Source organism: Rutidosis leptorrhynchoides, chromosome 2 (genome assembly GCF_046630445.1).
Source record: "Rutidosis leptorrhynchoides isolate AG116_Rl617_1_P2 chromosome 2, CSIRO_AGI_Rlap_v1, whole genome shotgun sequence".
Classification (NCBI taxonomy): domain Eukaryota; kingdom Viridiplantae; phylum Streptophyta; class Magnoliopsida; order Asterales; family Asteraceae; genus Rutidosis; species Rutidosis leptorrhynchoides.
This window is the reverse complement of record NC_092334.1, coordinates 34386872-34410260: the sequence shown is the minus strand read 5'-3', so window position 1 is coordinate 34410260 and position 23389 is coordinate 34386872. Positions and strand designations below refer to the sequence as shown.

The 23389-nt window shown below is 33.0% G+C and overlaps 1 protein-coding gene and 1 pseudogene across 1 annotated transcript; one reads left to right on the top strand and one right to left on the bottom strand.

Moving 5' to 3' along the window:
- Nucleotides 1-814: 814 nt before the first annotated feature.
- On the bottom strand, nucleotides 815-2772 carry LOC139894302 (cytochrome P450 81Q32-like). The gene is made up of 2 exons (XM_071877520.1): nucleotides 1822-2772; nucleotides 815-1571 (listed from the first exon to the last, which is right to left on the bottom strand). Exons 1-2 carry the CDS (start codon nucleotides 2725-2727, stop codon nucleotides 957-959), a joined length of 1521 nt encoding a protein of 506 aa, XP_071733621.1. The 5' UTR covers nucleotides 2728-2772; the 3' UTR covers nucleotides 815-956.
- Nucleotides 2773-7755: 4983 nt separating this feature from the next.
- LOC139890707 (E3 ubiquitin-protein ligase AIP2-like) overlaps nucleotides 7756-23389 on the top strand; it is a 45290-nt pseudogene continuing 29656 nt past the window's right edge.

The window sequence follows — 23389 nt, the reverse complement described above, 5'->3', positions numbered from 1 at the left end:
GAAGGTTTAACGTAAAAGTATACAACATTCAATCCAAAACCAATTTTTTGACCCAAAAATATACCAAGAACTCGTTTAAAACAATTGATTCAGCAAGCCATAGCTCTGATACCACTTTGTAGACGCTGAGAGAGAGGATCTTAGAATCAACCTAACACGATCTAGAGGCGGAATAACAATAGAAAGAGCTTAAACGAATATCTATGGGTTTTCGGGTTCGTACAAGTCAAACCAAGACTAGATCTTGATAAACACGAAGCCTAGACTGACATTCTGTGGTATTTGGACATGAAGATTGAGAGAGACTCGACCCAGAAGAGTTTTTCGTGTGTGTGTAATGTGGTTTGTAGTTAGCCAAATTAATGAAGATTAATTAGGCTTAAATACCTCAGTTCCTATGTCGGTTGACAGTGAATGACAGTCGGTCGACTGACCATGTCAGTCGGCCGACTGTCGATTAATATTACGAAATATATTTAAACGTTTACAAAAATAAAGTAACACATCGACAATCAACGTTTAACAATATTACAGGTTACAACATGATCGAATAAAACGTTAAAGTTCATGAAACGGATTACAAAATATGCACTAACAAATACTAATGGTGTGTAGTTTTGCTAATAAACGGTTGTAATTTTTGTTGTTGTTAATTTCGCTCATTTATTTGTCGAGATGCGTATTTAATTATAAACTATGGAACAATGTTTAATATATAGAGTAAAACTGTGTTGTTGCATACAATTTCTCGTAACAACGTGCGAGCATGCCTTGCTAGTTAATAACTTTGACTAGACAAAATTAAAACAGTGACAAATATTCTACAAATATTCATATATAGAGCTAGGAAAATGAGACCAAACAACAAATATTCTACAAATATTCATATATAGAGCTAGGAAAATGAGACCAAACAACTAAGAGGATTATAATTATAATTTTTATTACACGAACTCTCATAGTTCCATTAGAACATGACTCATACTTTCGCGTGCTCTGCATCGAGCTTCTAGTGGTACCTCCTTGGGCATGGTCAGACCTTTACCTTCCGACAAGTCGACCAGTTCTTCATCAACCCTTTCCCATTCAAAGCATTGGATCAAAGCTGCTAACGCTAACCCAACAACCCTATTCGCCAGCCCTGAACCAGGACACTGTCGACGACCCATCCCAAATGGTATAAACTTATAACCCTCATTTCCCATTTTCTCAAACCTCTCAGGTTTGAAACTTAATGAGTCATCCCATATGGTTTGGTCCCTATGGATAGCCCATGCATTCACCAACACCATCGTTCCACGGGCTACATCAAACCCTCCAATGGTGCAGTCTTCTGATGATTCGTGAGGTACCAATAGTGGCCCAGCAGGGTACAGTCGCAATGTTTCGTTGACGATGCATTGGATGTATGGTAGATTTGGGAGATCAGTCTCTTGTACTAAACGTTCTTTTCCAATAAATTTATCTAGCTCTGTTCTAGCTTTTTCCAATACATCTGGATGATTTAGAAGAAGCGACATAGCCCATTCTATTGTCACTGATGAAGTGTCGGTACCCGCTTGTAGCAATGACTACACATAAGTACGTGTTAGGAAAAATGAATAAAAATCCTGATATTATTATTGAATTGAACCTATCAAGCGTTATATAGTGTTGTTTAAAGCATTACAAATTTTTGATAGATAAACAAATCTTCGTTTTAAGCATATAATATAAATATAACTACGAGCCAATAACCAACACTTTTTAAGGTTTATAAAGATCAATAGTCTTAATTAATTAGCACCATTTGTATAGACAGACAGGGGTGAGGATACATACCAATAGATTGCCTCTGATTAAATTATCAGTATAGTATTGCGGGTCGGATTCCTGCAAAGTAAGCATAGAGTCGATAAATGTCTTATCGTCTCCTTTGGGTGTAGAACTGGACCGTCTACTTCTAATTTCGTCTATCAGATTTTGCGAAAAGCCATCACTTTCACGTTGTAGTTTCAATAGCCACTTCTTATACCCCTTATAATCAATCCACCGTAAAACTGCAATGAAGTCTCCAGGATTTGATGCACCGCTAGCTTCAAATACATCTCTTATTATATTTTTGAATTTAGTAGCTTCTTCAAAATCTTCCACATCTGTCCCAAAATAGCGTTTATTGGCAACCATAATCATGACAATATTAAACGACACTGCTTGAATTCTAGACCTCATTTCTACTTTTGCAAAATCTTGAAAAGAAGAATCTTTAGCAAGATTCTTGATCAATGATCGAATTTCGTCTTCTCTGACACGTGTGTAAGATTTAAGTTTAGTTGTTGAAAATAGTACAAGGGACATGATACGACGAAGGTCTCGCCAGATTTGACCATACGGTGCACTACCAACTGTAACGCACTCAGAGTCAAGATACTTGGCACTCAAAAGGCGTGGTCTATTGGCTAATACGATGTCGTTTTTGGTAAAGCATTCTTCGGCGAGTGACGCTGAGCTTAATACAATAACGGGGCGTGAGCCGAACTGAAGAGCCATGACAGGACCATATTTAGAAGAAAGGTGTTGCAAGGCTCTATGAATTGATCCATTCAATAGATGAAGATGGCCAATTATTGGGATAGAAGGGGGACCTGGTGCAACGTTTCTCTTCTTTTTGTGACCAAACAAATTAAAAATAATAATAATGAAAGACACTAAAATAAAAAGAATGCTGAAGATATGAGTTTCATCCATAGTTTGAAAGTATGTATGTGGTTTAGGATGTTCTTGCAATTTATATGGTCATTTACATAGATATATATATATATATATATATATAGACAGATACATATGGGTTGTAAAGACGAACTTTGTCACAAAAATATCTCATGTCACAAAAATATCTTATGTCGTAATTCTTATGCAACGTGCAAGTTATGAAGATATTCAACTAAACCTACCGACATCCAAAATGGGTCAGTAAACTCAGATAAACCCATTCCTAAAATCTTGTTTATATTAATTATTAATTAATTATTAATATTAATTATTATTAATAATATATATTCTAAATGTTGTATTCTATTTGCAGTCTTATTGGCCAAATGTTCACATACAAAACACATTTTCTCATTTAAACTTTTTTTTTCTAAAAAATATTAAATTGTAATGCCTATGAAGTACAATATTAATTAAGGGTAGTAATAATAATATAGATTAATAAGCCAAACTTTCATTTATTTGTGTATTTAACTTGCAAACCTAATTGGCCAAATGTCCACATACAAAACACATTTTCTCATTTAAACTTCTTTTTAAAAAAATATTAAATTGTAATGCCTATGGTGTACAATATTAATTAAGGGTAGTAATAATAATATAGATTAACTAGTTAAAAAACTCGTGAATTTACGACTTTGTTTAAACCAAATACATAATAAAATTTAAAAGTAAAAAAATTGACTTTAGTGTATTCAATTTAGAGATTATAGCTAAAAGTGTTTATCATCGTATGTTTAGAGTATTAGTCCATGATTGAAATTGTTGAATACATAGAAAAATGAATAATCAAGAAGAAAGAAAAATGAAATTTTGGATATAATTTCTTTCACACATACAAATGAATGGTGTAGATTTAGAGTGGGATGAATTTGAAATGACAGCATTGAAAGGAATGAGACGTACAGAGAAATTTTCAAGAAACTATTCAAGAGCGTGTGTGTTTTTGGATGGTTGGTGATATATCCACCGTCATTTTTACTTTATCCATAAATCATGTATTAACATATTGTACTGTACAGTCTATTAATACACAGTTGTAGTGGATGGAGTAAAATTAATGTTGGATTTATCAATGCCCTGAATAGTGTAATACTTCGTATATTAATCTTAGTTAATTATTTGTACACATTATCAATTTTAAATTAATTAGGATTAATGACATCATGTAGGTGTCTTAGATTTAAAAAAATAAAATAAAAAATTGTGTGTTTTGCTTTGTTTAAATATACAAAATTAAATCATGTGAAATTTTAGTAGCTAAGCGCCGACGTTTGAAACTCGTTTTAAAACTAGTTACTATATACACTAATTTGCGTAATTGAGGTCCAATAGGGACCCGCCAAGTACCCCAAATTAACTGTTATACTCTAGTGCCCTTTTTTTTACTCACAAAACAGGTCAACCACCACATTTAATATCCATCCGCCACCACCGTACCAACCATCACCACCGTAGACAACCACCACCATCACCAATAGTGGCCATCATATGGCAACCACCACCATCACCAAGATCTGAAAAAAAACAATATATATATATATATATATATATATATATATATATATATATATATATATATATATATATATATATATATATATATATATATATATATATATATAAACATATGGAAAAAAAACAGATCTAAAAAAAGGATGTATCAAAAACAGATCTAAACATGAGATTTTGAGACCGTTAGCCACCACCGTTAAAAAGAGAGCTTTAGCCTCCTAAGATCTAACAATAATCACCACCTTTAGACCACCACTTATCAAAAAGCAACTTGTCCCCCCTTTTGTCCCCCCAAAGTCGACGGCCAAAGGGCCTCCCCACCCCTATAAATATCAAGCCATTTCATCACATTTCACACTTGATTTCATTCTCATTTTTCATATTTCTCTCCAGTCTTTCTCACTCTAAAACTTGTAAGTTTCTTGATTTTCTTCTTCTTCTTCCTCTCTTGGTCACGACATCATCATCATTGGAAGATCAAGCTCTTTAGCTTTTAGATCTTGTTTTATCTTGTAGATTCAAATTTGGATTTGAATCCTTCAAGAACTTGGAAGATTCAAGCTTCCTAGCTTTGAATCTTCACTTATTTTGTTAGATCTAAATCTTTTAGCTTATAATCTTTGTATTTTGTTGTAAAGATCCAAACTTGTGTTTGTGGTCTTCATGTAACTTGAAGATCTAGCTTCATGCTTCAAGGATCTCCAAGAACAACTAAGATTCAAGCTTTCTAGCTTTGAATCTTCATTTCTTTTGTTGGATCTAAGTTTTCTAACTTATGATCTCATTATTTTGTTATAAAGATCAAAACTTGTGTTTATGATCTTCATGTAACTTGAAGATCTAAGCTTTATGTTTCAAGATCTTCAAGAACACCAAAGATTCAAGCTTTCTAGCTTTGTAATCTCATAACTTGTGTGAAAAAGATCCAAGCTCTCTAGCTTGGGGTTCCATTACTTTATTTGATCAAGTTTGTGTTCATACTTATTTGATTGAAGGAAAGTTTGTAGCTTTAGTTGTAAATAGAACTTATATTTGTGTTAAGACTAAGAATATGATGTAACCTTGGTTCATCATCCTTCTAAAACTCTTAACTGAGTTGTATTCTTACTTGGTCTTAACATATTGTGTGTTGATGGTTGAATCTTGGTCAAAATGATGCTAACACATCAATGAGTTGTACACTTGAAGCTACAAGCATCAAGGATGAGAACCGTGATGAGCCTCAAGCACCAAGAATCCCACCGGAGCACTTGTTTACTGTTTTTCAGGGTCTGATCAGACTCTCTGGGCTTCTGTAAAGTTGATTTTCAGATAGTTCATTTCGAGTAGATAATTTTTCGTTTAAGACTCACCTAAATCCGATATACGGTTTAGGATTTATAGCCTTTTTAAAACCACTACGCCTTTGTAACGTTGTGCTGAAATTTCTGACCTACTCACACTTAAACCGTCGCCACGGTCAAACGAAGACGAGTTAGGTTCTGAAAATTGGTCAGTGGTTATAGGACTCACATACGGAGCAATGGCCACTGACTACGAGTCTTTTCGATTTGTATATAGGTCGTAACAGCTGTCCAAAGTCAGCCTTTTGTTTCGATCTCTATTCTTGTTAAACTTACTTTAGCTTTGATGATGATGATGATGATGATGACACTTAAACTTAATTTATGCACTTTTAAACTTATGGGTACAACATACTGACCTAGTGACCTTTGATTTAGGTTGACGACCTTTCGGACCGACTTACTACCTGCATACGTTTCATATCAACTTTTACTGCTTATTCACTTTGAGTTATAACATCCCTTTTTACTTTAACTATTTTTGGAACTAAGAATACATGCTCTTTTTACGTTTAACATACTAGACACGAGTACTTAAACTTTATATATGTGTGGGAACATAACGGCACAAAGATTCCCCTTAGCTCGGTAACGTTTAATCATTGGTTTCCTAACCGTGAACGCGAATCTTAGATATGGATCCATAGAGTTTGACATCCCCACTCGGGCTAGTCGCGCTAGCATTCAACGGGTGTTTAATACTTCGAGGACAAACGCACTCGCCAAGTGCACTTTTAGGGGGTGATAATGTGATATACATACGTTAAGTCTAGTTACCGGGTGCCCACGGTTAAGTATATACTTTTCATACTGATTTAAACTGCTGATTGAAGCACTGAAATCTCGTGGTCTACATTACTTTACTGATTACAAACTATAGCTCACCAACATTCATGTTGACTTTTAAGCATGTATTTCTCAGGTGCTTAGACGATATTGCTTCCGCTGTTAGACTTGCTGTCTTGGTGTTATAGACTTGCTGTTATGGACCTACTGTATTAGATTTCCGCTGCATTACTTAGAGATGTCTCAATCATGAAACTTTTATTTTGCATTCGTAACTTATGTTATTTTCAAACAATGGCTTTGTAACGACCTTTGGGTCACATACTTATGTAAACGCTTCTATTCATAGGAAGCACGTTATCTTTTGTAAAACGCTATCTTTTTATGAATGCAAAACTGGTTTCAAACAGCATATAGTGTTTGACCTTGTAATGATCCCTGTTGTTGATGAACCGTACACGATGGTTTTGTACGGGGCGTCACAAGGGTGTTTTGAAAAAAAATAAGGAGATTAAAGATTAGGATGGAGAAAAGAATTCAGATCTAGATCTGTATTAGAGAGGAAAGAGATATGAGAGAGTAGCTAGGAGAGAGAGCGTATCAAGCCCACAGTTTATATGGTTTCCTTTTTGATTTTTTATTTAATCAACATCAATCAAAATTCAATTTAAAAATAATGACACATTTATGTGGTTATACGGATTAGTTTGTAAGACAAAAGATAAGAACTAAACTTAAATTTTAGTTAGTATAATGACATACTACTATTTTTTAGAGATATTTTAATACAATTATACAGTTTTTAATTTCTTTTATAAAAAGTCATCATTTATTTACATTATTTTTCTCCTTTTTTGTTTGAAAAGTTTCATTTCTTAGACGCCTTTTTTTTTTTTTTTTTCATTTTTGTTCGAATTCTTACATTTTACTAAAATCAATCTATGCCGAAACGTGTGTGCTTACCGTCCCGCAATAACGTGCGGCCGACTTACTAAATTTTATTTTATTTTACTTTTTCTTATTCTTTTTTATATAACTTTTTTCCCCTTCCGCTTTTTATTCATTTATTTTTTTACGTTCGATTAGCCGATCATTAACCGACAAAAATCACCTCATTCGATTAACCGACCAAAAATCACTCCGCAGTGAAGCGCGAGATTTTTTTCCTAGTTTTGTCTAATTATTGTTAGTTGGTGACTTGAACCTTCCCATAGAGTTGGCTGGTTACCTCCTATTCAAGACATCTTCTAACTGTTGTTCTACTTTATAAATCAGATCCTCATTCCCTTTCTTAATCATCGAATTTCAAGATTAAACAATTTCAGGTTTCCAAAATTCAATTGTATAAAATCAAAGGAATATGGAACGTGAGGATGAATTGAAGCAAAAACTGCAAGAATTACAAAAATAGCTAGGGAAAAAACAAATGTTCGAAGAATCCGTTTCTTTAATCAGGGCTTTGCTTCATCAGTTTTATCCTTCTGCTTCACCTTCTCTTCATAAATTGGTAGTTTTTATTATTTATCATCATTTAATTCCGTGCATCTACAGCATACTTTGATATATATATATATATATATATATATATATATATATATATATATATATATATATATATATATATAATTTTATTTTATTAGTTTGTTGTAATAAGTTTGATTAATTAATTAAGTAATACATAATGTACCTCTTATCAATTTGAATCGTTCTTATAGGTTTAATTGTTTATTGCATAGCTTGATATACTAGAATATCAATAACATTCTCAACCTTAATCCTTTTATATCTAATTATACATAAAACAGTTACTCTGTATTTAAGGTATCCAAAAGAATCGTACCGCATCAACGAAAATGTAAAGCGTCAACTTATGCCTCTGCAAAGTAATGATTATTGTACCATCACAAAATTTGTTACTAAGTGTTATCTTGATGTGTTATTTATTGAATGAATTATGAATGACACAGTTTTTTACCATCATATCTCGTGTTGCAACCATATTAAAAACAAGATACACCTCACCTGGATTCTGGAGTGCTGGACTAGGGCTATTTCTGGAGGCTGAACAACTTGTATCTGAATCTTCTGAAAAGGAATATTTGAGGACATGCATAGTTAGAGCCCAAGAACAGTTGAGTGAAATTGAAAACTATGCAGATGAATCTCCACAAAACAGAAGAAATCAAGGTCTATAACGTAGCTCATGATGCTAAATGTGAAAGGACCCGTCCTAATCCATCTGGACGAATACATTACATTTGGTTACATCGTGAGGTACTTGACCTCTATATGATACATTTTACAAACATTGCATTCGCTTTTAAAAGACAAACTTTCATTTACATCGAAAGTTAACGGCATGCATACCATTCCATAATGTATCCAACTATAATTGACTTAGTAATAATCTTGATGAACTCAACGACTCGAATGCAACGTCTTTTGAAATATGTCATGAATGACTCCAAGTAATATCTCTAATATGAGCAAATGCACAGCGGAAGATTTCTTTAATACCTGAGAATAAACATGCTTTAAAGTGTCAACCAAAAGGTTTGTGAGTTCATTAGTTTATCATAATCATTCATTTTCATCATTTTAATAGATCACAAGAATTTCATTTCCAGTTCTCATAAATATACGTCCCATGCATAGAGACAAAAATCATTCATATGGTGAACACCTGGTAACCGACATTAACAAGATGCATATAAGAATATCCCCTATCATTCCGGGAAATCCTTCGAACATGATAAAAACGAATTCGAAGTACTAAAGCATCCGGTACTTTGGATGGGGTTCATTAGGCCCAATAGATCTATCTTTAGGATTCGCGTCAATTAGTAGATCGGTTTACTAATTCTTAGGTTACCAAGCAAAAAGGGGCATATTCGGCTTCGATCATTCACCCATATAATGTAGTTTCAATTACTTGTGTCTATTTCGTAAAACAGTTATAAAAGCGCATGTATTCTCAGTCCCAAAAATATATATTGCAAAAGCATTTAAAAAGGGAGCAAATGAAACTCACGATACGATATTTTGTAGTAAAAATATGCATACGACGAAACTGAACAATGCAGAGTTGACCTCGGATTCACGAACCTATATCATTTATATATATATTAACACATATAATAACAACTAACAAGTTTATATATGACATAATTTACATATCATATTACTAAATAAGTTATATTTATCCTATATACTTTAAGTAGTAATTATTTAGTTCTATAATTCATTTATTAATATTAATATAGTAAATAATTATTACAGTAGTTTAATAATATACTATTTATCATTTATCATAATCATAATATATTAAAAGTAGAAGTTCATTTCAATATTTATATATGATGAAAATATATATGTATATTTATATTATTGATATATTTTATATATAGTTTACTTAATATCATTTTAATAATAAAAACTTAGTAATATGTAATATTAATATATTTGTAATGTATTTTTGTAAAATAATATTTATTTGTAATAATAACAATAATAGTGGTAAAAATAATGATAGTACTAATAATAAGAGTAATAATAAATACTACCTCACAAGAAAAGCTCCAAAAAGAAGTAAACTGCCTCAGCCCGAGCTCGAACCCGAGACCTCTCGCTCACCAGACTCATCCCTTAACCATTGAACTATTTTCTGTTTTCCCTATTAAACTTACAGCATCAAATTATTTAACCCGTCTGCTTCATTTCGGCCCAACCAGATAATATCACATCTTTCGGCCCAAAACATAATATTGTGATATTCGGCCCAATGAAAGAAGATCCAATAACTTAAGAAGGATCTGGTTTCCATAATCCTTATTACCATAACTGTATTGTCTCCATTATTATAATCATCATCAAGTTAACACATAAAATCATGATTCTTATCATCATCGATTTCCTTCTTCTTTGCTATCAATTATCATCATAATATCTTTATCATTCGAAATCATGGTAAATAATAATCATCATCATCGTTATACTCATCTTCCTCGTCATCATTGTTCCTATTCGTGATCATTAATATCGCTATCACCATTAATACATCATCGTTGTGACAGCGAGTACATCATCAATGATAAATCGTCACATATGATCGTGATTTCATGCTTAAACCTCATCGTCAATCTATCATAATTATCATCTTGTTCAACCATCACCATCGACTAATTATTCTACGATCATCATTATGGCTCTCCGTAATTACCGGCCCAACTACTAAAATATTATAACTAATATCATTACGTGTTCTCACATGGGTCGGTCTTTTTTAAAAAAATAAGCAAGATGTCCCAATTTGGATATGTACAAGGATTAGTTTATTTGCAAGTTGGTTATTTGGTTTCCCTTTAATAATTTAGTGGGGGTTGGTTGCTTAATAATTTGTCGGTCCAAATGAAAAAGGAACGAAAATGAATAAAGTGATTTTGGAAAGGTTATTATCAAAGGAAATCAACATGTAGCAATCAAATCATGGTTTCTTCGCTTGGTTTATAACCGAGATACAATTGGGTTTTGGACAGGAAGTAGGAAGACAGAAAAACAGATACATTTGAACATAAATAGAAATAAATATTGTGTAGTAGACTTGGGGTGTTTGAAGTGGGTTTGTGGTTGTATGGGTCGAGCCGAAACAGAAACAAGTCAGATGCAACAGAATTTGTAGCATGTTAGACCAAAACAATTGAGTAAGTGCGTGAGTGGGGTACCGAGACTTCGTAGAAAAATGGAGTTATATATGTTGGAAACTTTTGGCTAAAAAGGTGAAGGATAATTGCGTATATAATCAGATTGTTGGTCCCAACAACACTCATTGTCATAACTTTAATCATCTTTACATATGAGTTTTTTTTTTTTTGGATGGTGTACGTGTACATAGAAACAAGGGGAAGTAAAAGGAGCAAAAGAGTAGTCTATTACTAACCCATGATGTTGTCTGTTTGTTTCAGCAAAGTAGAAACAGAAAATAATCGAGCATAAGCATTCATTATTTAAATCATTCTATACCTTTATCAACCAAGTGGGGTTTTATAATAATGAATGGAATTATGGCTTTTGCAAGTGGATTATGGGATGGATTTTTGGTTCGGTTTATTATATAACACATCATACTCCATTATCAATCAACTAGTAGGTTGTCTACACTTTAATAAAAGAGGCTTTGTATTATTATTTAAGTAGGGTTATCGGTATCCTCTTCTCCTCTATTATATGTTTTTGTTTATCTCCTTTATCAGAATATTCAATCTAGAGCACGGAAGGAACTGCAGTAGCAGTTGTGGGTTCTAAATAAAAAGAAACAGAAACAAATAATAGTGTAGTTGCAAAAGTAATACAAGAGTAATGAATGTGGTCGTTATGATGATGGGTTATCAGAGAAAAAGAAGAAAAGAGGGAAAAAAAATATGGAGGTGGTGATATGGGTTGTTGAGTTCGTGGTGGTGATTATCGTTCGTCCAAAACAGAAATATAATAAAGTGCAGTGATTGATGGGTGTTCGGTTGAAGTGAGGATCGATGGTGGAGTTTGATATCAAGAAGGTTATGTCTTATTTTCTTAGTGTGTTCAATACGCATATATATATATATATATATATATATATATATATATATATATATATATATATATATATATATATATATATATGATTTAGGGGAACGAATATAATAAAGCAGAAACAACTCGATTTAATATCTTCTCTTGGATCTGACACCAAGTTAACTTCTAGTGTATCGACATGGAAGAATCGAATCAAGAATGAAGCTAAGAGATTAAATTTAAAACTGGATAGTGACCTGCAACCGACTTCGTTCTGTACTGAGATTAATATTCCAAATTGGAGTAGACAGGAAAATAATGGATGAAACTGACTGCTAACAGATTCATGGATTTATTCAAGTGATTGGATTATGATTGGTACGAGCTTAGAGACAGAAACACAAATCAAATACAGTTAGATAACGATATGAAACAGATTTTGGACTCTACTTCTTATTTATCTGTATTTTATCATATATATATATATATATATATATATATATATATATATACATATATCTGCATTCTGTAAATATGTATGTATTTATATATAATCTGCATATCGATTTTCATATACCTGTATTTATATCCGAAGTTGTATATCTATTATATCTATTTATTTATTTTTATAGCTTATAAATTAATCTTATTAATAAATATAAATATGATAATAATACTCTTAATATTATAAATAATAGTAATACAAATGTAATAGTAATAATAATAATATTATTACTAATGATAATGATGATAATTACTATAAAATATATAACACTAATATTATTAATAACAATAATACTAATTATAATCATACTAATATTATTGATAATAACAATAATACTAATAATAATATCTCAATTTATATATATATATCAACTTTCCTATCTATATATTATCTATTGCTAATAATAATATATCTAACACTGATTTTAATAATGATAATAAAAATATTAATAATATTAATAGTACTAGTAATATTATCAGTTATAATAATATTAATTTCATTGATAATAATAATATTGACAATAATAATATAACAACTTATACTTATCAAATATATATATATATATATATATATATATATATATATATATATATATATATATATATATATATATATATGTATATATATATTGTATTAAAAATAATAATATTAATTATACAAATTTTAATATTGATAAAAGTAATGATAATAATATTAATATAACAATTATTTTAAATCTTGCATTTAAATGTAATATTATTTTATATAACGATATTTATTGAATTATATATATATATATATATATATATATATATATATATATATATCATTCATAGATTCATAATAACATATATTTATATATTTACATATTTATTTACACACAATTGTTCGTGAACCGTCGAGCATAGTCTAAGAGTAATTGATTATATGAATATAATTTCAAAATTTTCGAGGCTCAACATTACAGACTTTGCTTATCTTGTCGAATTCATATAAAGATCAAGTTTAAATTTGGTCGGAAATTTTCGGGTCGTCACAATACCTACCCGTTAAAGAAATTTCGTCCCGGAATTTGAGTGAGGTGGTTATGGTTAACAATAAAAATGTTTTCATGACGAATATGAGTTGATGAATAGAGTTTTATCATTATTGAGTAATACAGATAAAACAATTTGATTATTCGAAAAGCACAATTGAAGCTATCACAAAAGAGCAAAATGAATAAATAAAGTTTCGTCTTAACTGGTGACGTAGTCACGACTGATTTTCAGAAATCAAGGAAATTAGAGATAGTCTTCAAAATCTATATAAGATTTGACTCTTCGGTAATTAAGGAAATTAGGATCTGCTTTGATTAAATGTAATAATCTATTCCGATTGCTCTGTCGGATATTTTACTATAAATCCACTTTCTTCATTTCCTTTATACTTTGGAGTTCCATACTTTTGTTTTCTCTTCCCGACTTTAAGTCAAGCGAATAATGATCCAAAATTCGTAGGTGTGAAGTTCCGAATGAACATAACTAACGTTTTAAGAGAGTGATTTTAATAGCATGATCTTGATTGGTTAAATTTCCAGAATTCAAGAGAAAAGATAGAGTTATCAGAAAGACATGTTGTTGATATGTTTGAAGATTAGATAGAATGTAAGAGTCGTGTGACATGGCACATGATGATGTTATAATCTGTGAATCATCACGTTCCATCAGAAACTCGGCATGACTTATTGTAATATAATCACGTTGATCAAGTGTCATTATATTATACTAATTCATGCATCAATTTCCAACATTACTTCAATAACATTCATATTTTAAGTTCGAAAGTTTACAGAATATAGAAACTAACAGTTTCTATATGATGTAACAATGATAGCACGAAGATATTAATGATTTCAGATAAGAATAGTTATGAAAATATCTTCAGAAATATGGAGGATATTGTAATGACCCGCACTTTTTCGATCATTCTATACTTGTAAGATTAATATTTACATAAATTAAACCTTACCAACATGATAAGCAATCCAAATTGTTGAGATTTATGTTTTTGAAAAGAGTTTTACACAACGTTTGACCGTCTAGTTTGACCGATGATATCACGAACTATATAACATATGATAATTATACGTTTGTGTATATATATGTATATATACATATTTAACATGATCTAAGAATGTTTTAATATCTCATTTTGTATTAATAACAATAAGTTATATGTATATTTTGAAACTACTAACTTAAGTTTTCAAAACGATAACCATACGCAACGTTATTTGACTTAAATACTTATGACCTATAATGTTTATACATATATCGTATAAGTAATGAATTTAATCACTTTTAAGAACTTAAATACATAAAACCATATAAGTGTATTCACAAAAGATAGCTATATTTGAATCCTCATTCCATTTTTCACAAAATTTCTATACGTATATCTAGAGTATATGTACTCGTATCATACGCAGCTTCTAGATGTATTTACTATTGGTATATACCAATAAAAATCTGCTCCTTAGCAGCCTTAAATGATTAAGAAACATGTGGAACCAACCATTTGTCAAGTAGCATGAATTATTTAGCAAGAAAACAAAGTTAGGTATCTTTTTTTTTCCTTTATAACCTAAAAACGTTTTTATGCATGCACACCATTTCTTCACCCCATTTTCTCATACTTACACTTCCATTTCTCTCTCAAAATACTCTTAACTTCATACTTGATCATCTCCAAGCATTTTCTCCATCATTTAGCTTCAAAAACAACACTTAAATCTCATAAGAAAACCTTACAAAAACACTTCAAGAAATCCTTCCAAGAACACAAACTTACTTCCAATCTTTCATCCAATTCCATCACCCTTTTGGTTCTAGGTTCTTACTCCTCTTTTACAGAAACCTTGTCCAAGGAACTTGAGGTAGTATCTATGTTCATAACCTTATTCGATTCATATATATATAGCTATCATATTTTGTGGTATACAATTTTAACAACAAGAACATAGTTTGAATGTTTTCAAACTTGTTTGCAAACTAAATAGATCCTTCTAACTTAACTTTTAAAATACTTCAAGACCTGTAATATAACTTAAATATATGCTAATTTAACAAGGTATAACTTGGTTTTTCAAAGAACACCTTAAAAACTATTTTTACGACGTCAGAGTGTAACCGGGGGCTGTTTTGGGTTGGATAATTAAAAACCATCTTAAACTTTGAATTGAAGGTTTATGTTCTGGAAAAATGATTTTTACTATGAATATGGTAACACATAAAAATTTCATGATTTAATTCAAAGTATAAGTATTTTTAGAAAAATAATCATTTAAGGTTGCCTACATAAAGGAAAAGGTTTAACTTCATAAGTTTCACTAAAGTTTCACCTATGCCGTGTGATTTTGAATACAAACTAAGATATTTACAGTTCATAGTCTTAAAGAGGAACTCGATCCAAGGAGATGGCAAGTTGAATCAACGAAAACGGAGTTGTAACGAAGAAACTATGACCGAAACAAAATTGGCTATCCAAGACTAGTTTAACTTCGGGATTAATTGGAGAAAATTAAAATAAATCACATCTTTTTAAGATAACATGATATTTTATATATATGTACTCATAATTCAATTTTATATGGTTCAGGATCACCCGTAAACAACACGAGAAGATTAATCATAAGATCCCATGTTTGTACGCAACACGTCATTTGACAACACCGGTACTTTATGTACGCAACACGTCATTTGACAACACCGGTACCATGGGTCAAGATTAATCTCGACCAATACATATACGTTGGGGGTTTTATTTATTTCGTTGGGGGTTTATTAAACATCTAAATATGAACCATTAAAATTGAATTACTAACAACGAACTGCTAACTACGGACTAAGGAATTATAAAAAGTATTAAAAGTATAACAAGAATATATATGTGACGTTGTTTAAAAAGAAAAGGTATTGATATATTATATATGGATAGGTTCGTGATATCAACCGGGAGACCAAGTCAAAATATATATATCTTCAAGACGAAAGTGAGTATATAGTCCCACTTTTAAACTCTAAGTATTTCGGGATGAGAATACATGTATTTTATGTTTTACGTTATGGACACAAGTAACTGAAAAATATATTTTACGTTGAGTTGTACCACTGGCATACTTCCCTGTAGCTTGGTAACTGTTATTTACAGCGGTATTGTAAACGCGAATCCTGTTGATAGATCTATCGGGCCTGACAACCCCAACCGGACTGGACGACCAGTATTCAACGGTTGCACAGTACTTCGTTTTGTGACTACACTTGGTACGGTGTAGTAAGATTTCATAATAAAGGGAATATGCGACGTGATTAAATGTTAAGTATGGTTACCAAGTGCTCAACCACTTAGAATATTTTTATTAAAATGTTTATATATGAAATCTTGTGGTCTATATTTATATCGCTGCCGGCATTAAACCTATATCTCACCAACTTTATGTTGACGTTTTAAACATGTTTATTCTCAGGTGATAATTAGAAGTTTCCGCTGCATTATGTTGAATTTGAGCAGGATCTTGCGTACGCATATTTGTGTCAAAAATAAGACTGCATATCCAAGAACTTGTGTTGTAAAATATGCTAGAAATCGTGTTGTTATCATCATTTGTAAAGTTTGTAAGTCGAAGATTATCGCTAAACGATAATCATCTTTATTTCGTCCAAAGCTTGTATCAAAAATAAGAATCATGGTTTGTAATGTATAATATATGCAGTTTTTCTTTTAAAAATGTCGCATATAGAGGTCAATACCTCGCAATGAAATCATACGTTATCTAACACGTTCTTACGGTTAAGGACGGGTTATGACATGTGGTATCAGAGCGGTGGTCTTAGCGAACCAGGTTTGCATTAGTGTGTCTAACCGATAAGTCGTTAGGATACATTAGTAAGTCTGGACTTTGACCGGGTCTGATTTAAAAACCATTGCTTATCATTGTTGGTTAAAATTTATATGTAAATATTATGTAGTACTAATGGGTTAGTTGTTGTGTGATAGATGTCGGGCTCAAAACTTGTCATCACATTCAGCGACTCCGAACCAAAATCTTCAGATGGTGTTCCAGTCATTAACCTATCCGATGACGAAAATAATATCTTTGGGGAAGACTCACAAATTCCGGATGAACCGACTATAGAGAACCCGGAAAGTGAACCCGAGGAGGAAAGTGAACCCGAGGAGGAAAGTGAACCCGAGGAGGAAAGTGAACCCGAGGAAGAAATACAGGAAATTACAAAAGACGAGTTCGAACTAGGAAAGAAACGAAAGGCTAATGAATTAGAAAATTCAAATCCCGAGTTTAGTAAGGATGATGTGGCACCAACTCCACTAGACACTACCACCCCTATTCCCGCTATTCCTATTCGTTCTATCCCGGCATCCAGTTCTTCAGTCCCACGGCCAAAATATAGGCAGACAGCCAGGATAAGCGTTAAGCGATTCTTTGAACCTAAACATCCTAGAAAGTAGACCAAACGATGCGCTGCCGTATTAAACCATGGGATCATATAATGTTTTGTATAATATTATTAGTGTGGTTTGCTTAATGTTCGATGTAAGATAAGCATATGTAAAATAGTGAAGTGTGAAATGCAATAATTTTCCATGGTTAAGTATTATTTAGATGGTAGTAATTGATTCTGTACTAAGCTATTAAGTATGGACATTAACGGGTAGGTACTACCCTAGATATAATTATAAAACGCTAATAAGAAGAAAAGGCTTTTATAATAATACCTGGTTCATATTATTAATAAGCTATAATGTACTGTAAATATACACTACATCTATAATATTCCATGTGAATAATTATTTTCTTTTCATTCTTATAGAAGAATATGGCGCGATTGAACCGAATGACGGAACAAGAAATCCAGGAACTCATCAATCAGCGAGTGAACGACAGAATGTTATGGGTCGAGGCTGCAAGAGGTGCTGCAGTTAACCCAAATCCTCGTGTGGGGTGCACTTACAAAACTTTTCAAGCTTGCAAGCCCTCATCATTCAGTGGAACAGAAGGACCAATCGGTTTAACCCGGTGGATAGAAAAGATGGAAACTGTGTTCAAAATCAGTGGTTGTGTTGAAAAGGACATGACCAAATACGCATCGTGCACTTTACAAGATAGTGCACTCACGTGGTGGAAAAATTATGTGAAGGCTGTAGGAGGAGATGTAGCTTATGATACTCCGTGGGAAGAATTCAAAACAATGTTAATCAATGAATATTGTCCAAGGAACGAGGTTAGGAAGTTGGAAGATGAGTTACGAAGTCTGAAGGTTATTGGTACTGAAATCACCAACTACAATCAGCGATTCATGGAATTAGTTTTGCTATGTCCTGAATTGGTTCCAACCGAAGAACGGAAGATTGAAATGTACAAAGATGGTTTGCCCAAAAAGGTCAAGGTAAATGTTACAGCATCGAAACCTAAGACAATTCATGAAGCTATAACCATGGCAAACGAGCTAATGGATCAGGTCATCATGGATAAGAAAGTATCCAATACTGATGTGAAGGTATCAGGTAACAAAAGAAAGTGGAATGGAAATTATGATCGAGGTAACCAACAACAATCTTTTAAGAAACAAGAAAACACGCAAGGTATGGGTAGTGGTTTAAGCTTTGGTTATAAAGGACAAAATCCTTTATGCAACCGATGCCACAAACATCACTCTGGTTACTGTAATGTGGTATGCAACAAATGTAATCGAAAGGGTCATCTTGCTGAAGATTGTAGGGCTCTCGTTACAAATACAAATGGTACCAAGACTCCTGCCACCAATGCAAATAGAACTGCTTTGGCTACCATTACTTGTTATGGGTGTGGAAAACAAGGTCACTATAAGAGCCAGTGTCCGAATCCAGAGAAGAATAATGGATCTGCACGTGGAAGAGCATTTGTTATTAATGCTAGAGAGGCGTGTGAAGACCCGGAGCTTGTTACGGGTACGTTTACCATTAATAACTTATCCGCATCTATTATATTTGATACTGGTGCCGATAGAAGTTACGTGAGTAGAGGCTTTTACGCTAAATTGAATTGTTCATCATTACCTCTAGATGCTAAGTACATGATTGAGTTAGCTAATGGTAAACTAATTAAAGCCGATAAAATTTGCCGTGATTGTAAAATAAATTTAGCCGGAGAAACATTTAAAATTAACTTAATACCCGTAGAATTAGGAAGTTTTGATGTAATAGTCGGCATGGACTGGATGTCCAAAGTAGGAGCTGAAGTTATGTGTGCCAAGAAGGCAATTCGCATTCCTTGTAAGGATAGAATGCCGGTGATGATTTATGGAGAGAAGGGTAACTCAAAGCTAAAACTCATTAGTTATTTGAAAGCTCAAAAGTGCTTGAAGAAAGGGTGCTATGCTATCTTAGCACATGTTAATAAAGTCGAAAAGAAAGAAAAAGAGAAGTGCATCAACGACGTGCCTGTGGCAAGAGATTTTCCTGAAGTTTTTCCGAAAGAGTTGCCGGGATTACCTCCATTTAGATCTGTAGAATTTCAAATAGATTTAGTACCAGGAGCCGCACCAGTGGCTCGTGCTCCATATAGACTTGCACCGTCCGAGTTAAAAGAACTTCAGAGTCAGTTAAAAGAATTACTGGATCATGGATTCATACGACCAAGTACTTCACCGTGGGGAGCTCCGATTCTATTTGTTAAAAAGAAAGATGGATCTTTTAGGATGTGTATAGATTATCGTGAATTAAATAAGTTAACTATCAAGAATCGGTATCCACTACCGAGAATTGACGACTTATTTGATCAACTCCAAGGATCATGTGTGTACTCAAAAATTGACTTAAGGTCGGGCTATCATCAATTACGTGTCAAAGAAGAGGACATTCCGAAAAATGCTTTTCGGACACGTTATGGTCATTACGAATTTTTGGTCATGCCGTTTGGGTTGACAAATGCGCCAGCTGTATTCATGGACCTCATGAATCGAGTTTGTAGTCCATATTTAGATAAGTTTGTTATCGTTTTCATTGATGATATTCTTATCTATTCCAAGAGTGAGCAAGAGCATGAGCAGCATTTAAGGTTGATATTAGAGTTGTTGAGAAAAGAACAGCTATATGCTAAATTTTCTAAATGTGCTTTCTGGTTGAAAGAAGTGCAATTTCTTGGCCACGTTGTTAGTAGCAAAGGAATTCAGGTTGATCCAGCAAAAATTGAAGCCATTGAAAAATGGGAGACTCCTAAAACACCAATGCAGATACGCCAATTTTTGGGTTTAGCCGGTTATTATAGAAGGTTTATTCAAGATTTTTCCCGAATAGCTAAGCCGTTGACAGCATTAACGCAAAAAGGGAAGAAATACGAATGGACCTCGGAGCAGGAGAACGCATTTCAATTACTGAAGAAGAAGTTAACTACGGCGCCTATTTTATCGTTACCAGAAGGGAACGATGATTTTGAAATATATTGTGACGCTTCGCGACAAGGTTTTGGTTGCGTTCTTATGCAACGAAAGAAAGTTATTGCATACGCATCCCGACAATTGAAGATTCACGAGCGGAATTATACGACGCATGATCTAGAACTGGGAGCAGTCGTGTTTGCATTGAAGATATGGAGACACTACTTGTATGGGGTTAAATGCACTGTGTTTACTGATCATAAAAGCCTTCAACATATTTTTGATCAGAAACAGCTGAACATGAGACAACGTAGGTGGGTCGAGTTAATAAACGACTATGATTGTGAAATTCGTTATCATCCCGGGAAGGCGAACGTGGTGGCCAATGCTTTAAGCAGAAAGGAACGAGAACCAATTCGAGTACGAGCGATGAACATAAAAATTCGCATGAATCTCAACTCACAAATCAAAGAAGTTCAACGAGAAGCACTTACTAAAGAAAATATAGGAAATGAAATAATGAAGAAGTATGAGAAGCAACTCGTTATGCGGGAAGATGGAATTCGATATTTTGCAAATCGTATTTGGGTACCGAAGTTGGGTGGATTAAGGAAGTTGATATTAAATGAGGCACATAAGACAAGATACTCGATACATCCTGGAGTTGGAAAGATGTACCAAGATCTTAAGACACATTATTGGTGGCCTAATTTAAAGACAGACGTTGCAACATATGTTGGGGAATGTTTAACTTGTTCCAAAGTCAAAGCTGAACACCAGAAGCCGTCAGGGTTACTTCAACAACCAGAAATCCCAGAATGGAAATGGGATGGTATTACCATGGATTTCATCACGAAGTTACCAAAGACTGCCTGGGGATACGACACCATTTGGGTGATTGTTGATCGTCTCACCAAGTCTGCACACTTCTTGCCTATAAAGGAAACGGATAGAATGGAGAAACTATTACGATTGTATATAAAGGAAGTTGTTTCAAGGCATGGAATACCTATTTCCATTATATCCGATCGTGATAGTAGATTTACATCAAAGTTCTGGCAATCACTACAGGAGGCCCTAGGAACTCGTTTGGATATGAGTACCGCGTATCATCCGCAAACCGACGGGCAGAGTGAAAGAACAATTCAGACTCTTGAAGACATGCTCAGGGCATGTGTGATCGATTTTGGAAACGGATGGGATAAATATCTACCATTAGCAGAATTCTCGTATAATAATAGTTATCATGCGAGCATTAAAGCTGCGCCATTCGAAGCATTGTACGGAAGGAAGTGTAGATCTCCTATTTGTTGGAATGAAGTAGGAGATCGACAATTAACTGGTCCCGAGATCATACATGAAACGACTGAGAAGATAGTGCAAATCAAGGAGAGATTGAAAACAGCCCGTAGTCGCCAAAAGAGCTACGCCGATGTTCGAAGGAAACCATTAGAGTTTCAGATCGGTGACATGGTTATGTTAAAGGTGTCACCTTGGAAAGGTGTAATACGTTTTGGAAAAAGGGGTAAACTAAACCCAAGGTATGTAGGCCCGTTCAAGATCATCGAACGCATTGGACCGGTAGCTTATCGACTCGAGTTACCACAACAACTCGCCGGAGTACATAATACCTTTCACGTCTCAAACCTTAAGAAGTGTCTTGCAAAGGAAGACCTCACCATTCCTCTTGAAGAAATCCATGTCGACGAGAAACTACAATTCATCGAAGAACCAATCGAAATCATGGATCGTGAAGTTAAACGGCTCAAGCAGAGCAACATACCGATCGTTAAGGTTCGTTGGAATGCTCGTAGGGGTCCCGAGTTTACTTGGGAACGAGAGGATCAAATGAAACAAAAGTATCCACACTTGTTTCCCGATGACGCAAAATAGGTACAATTTTAAAATTTCGGGACGAAATTTATTTAACGGGTAGGTACTGTAATGACCCGCACTTTTTCGATCATTCTATACTTGTAAGATTAATATTTACATAAATTAAACCTTACCAACATGATAAGCAATCCAAATTGTTGAGATTTATGTTTTTGAAAAGAGTTTTACACAACGTTTGACCGTCTAGTTTGACCGATGATATCACGAACTATATAACATATGATAATTATACGTTTGTGTATATATATGTATATATACATATTTAACATGATCTAAGAATGTTTTAATATCTCATTTTGTATTAATAACAATAAGTTATATGTATATTTTGAAACTACTAACTTAAGTTTTCAAAACGATAACCATACGCAACGTTATTTGACTTAAATACTTATGACCTATAATGTTTATACATATATCGTATAAGTAATGAATTTAATCACTTTTAAGAACTTAAATACATAAAACCATATAAGTGTATTCACAAAAGATAGCTATATTTGAATCCTCATTCCATTTTTCACAAAATTTCTATACGTATATCTAGAGTATATGTACTCGTATCATACGCAGCTTCTAGATGTATTTACTATTGGTATATACCAATAAAAATCTGCTCCTTAGCAGCCTTAAATGATTAAGAAACATGT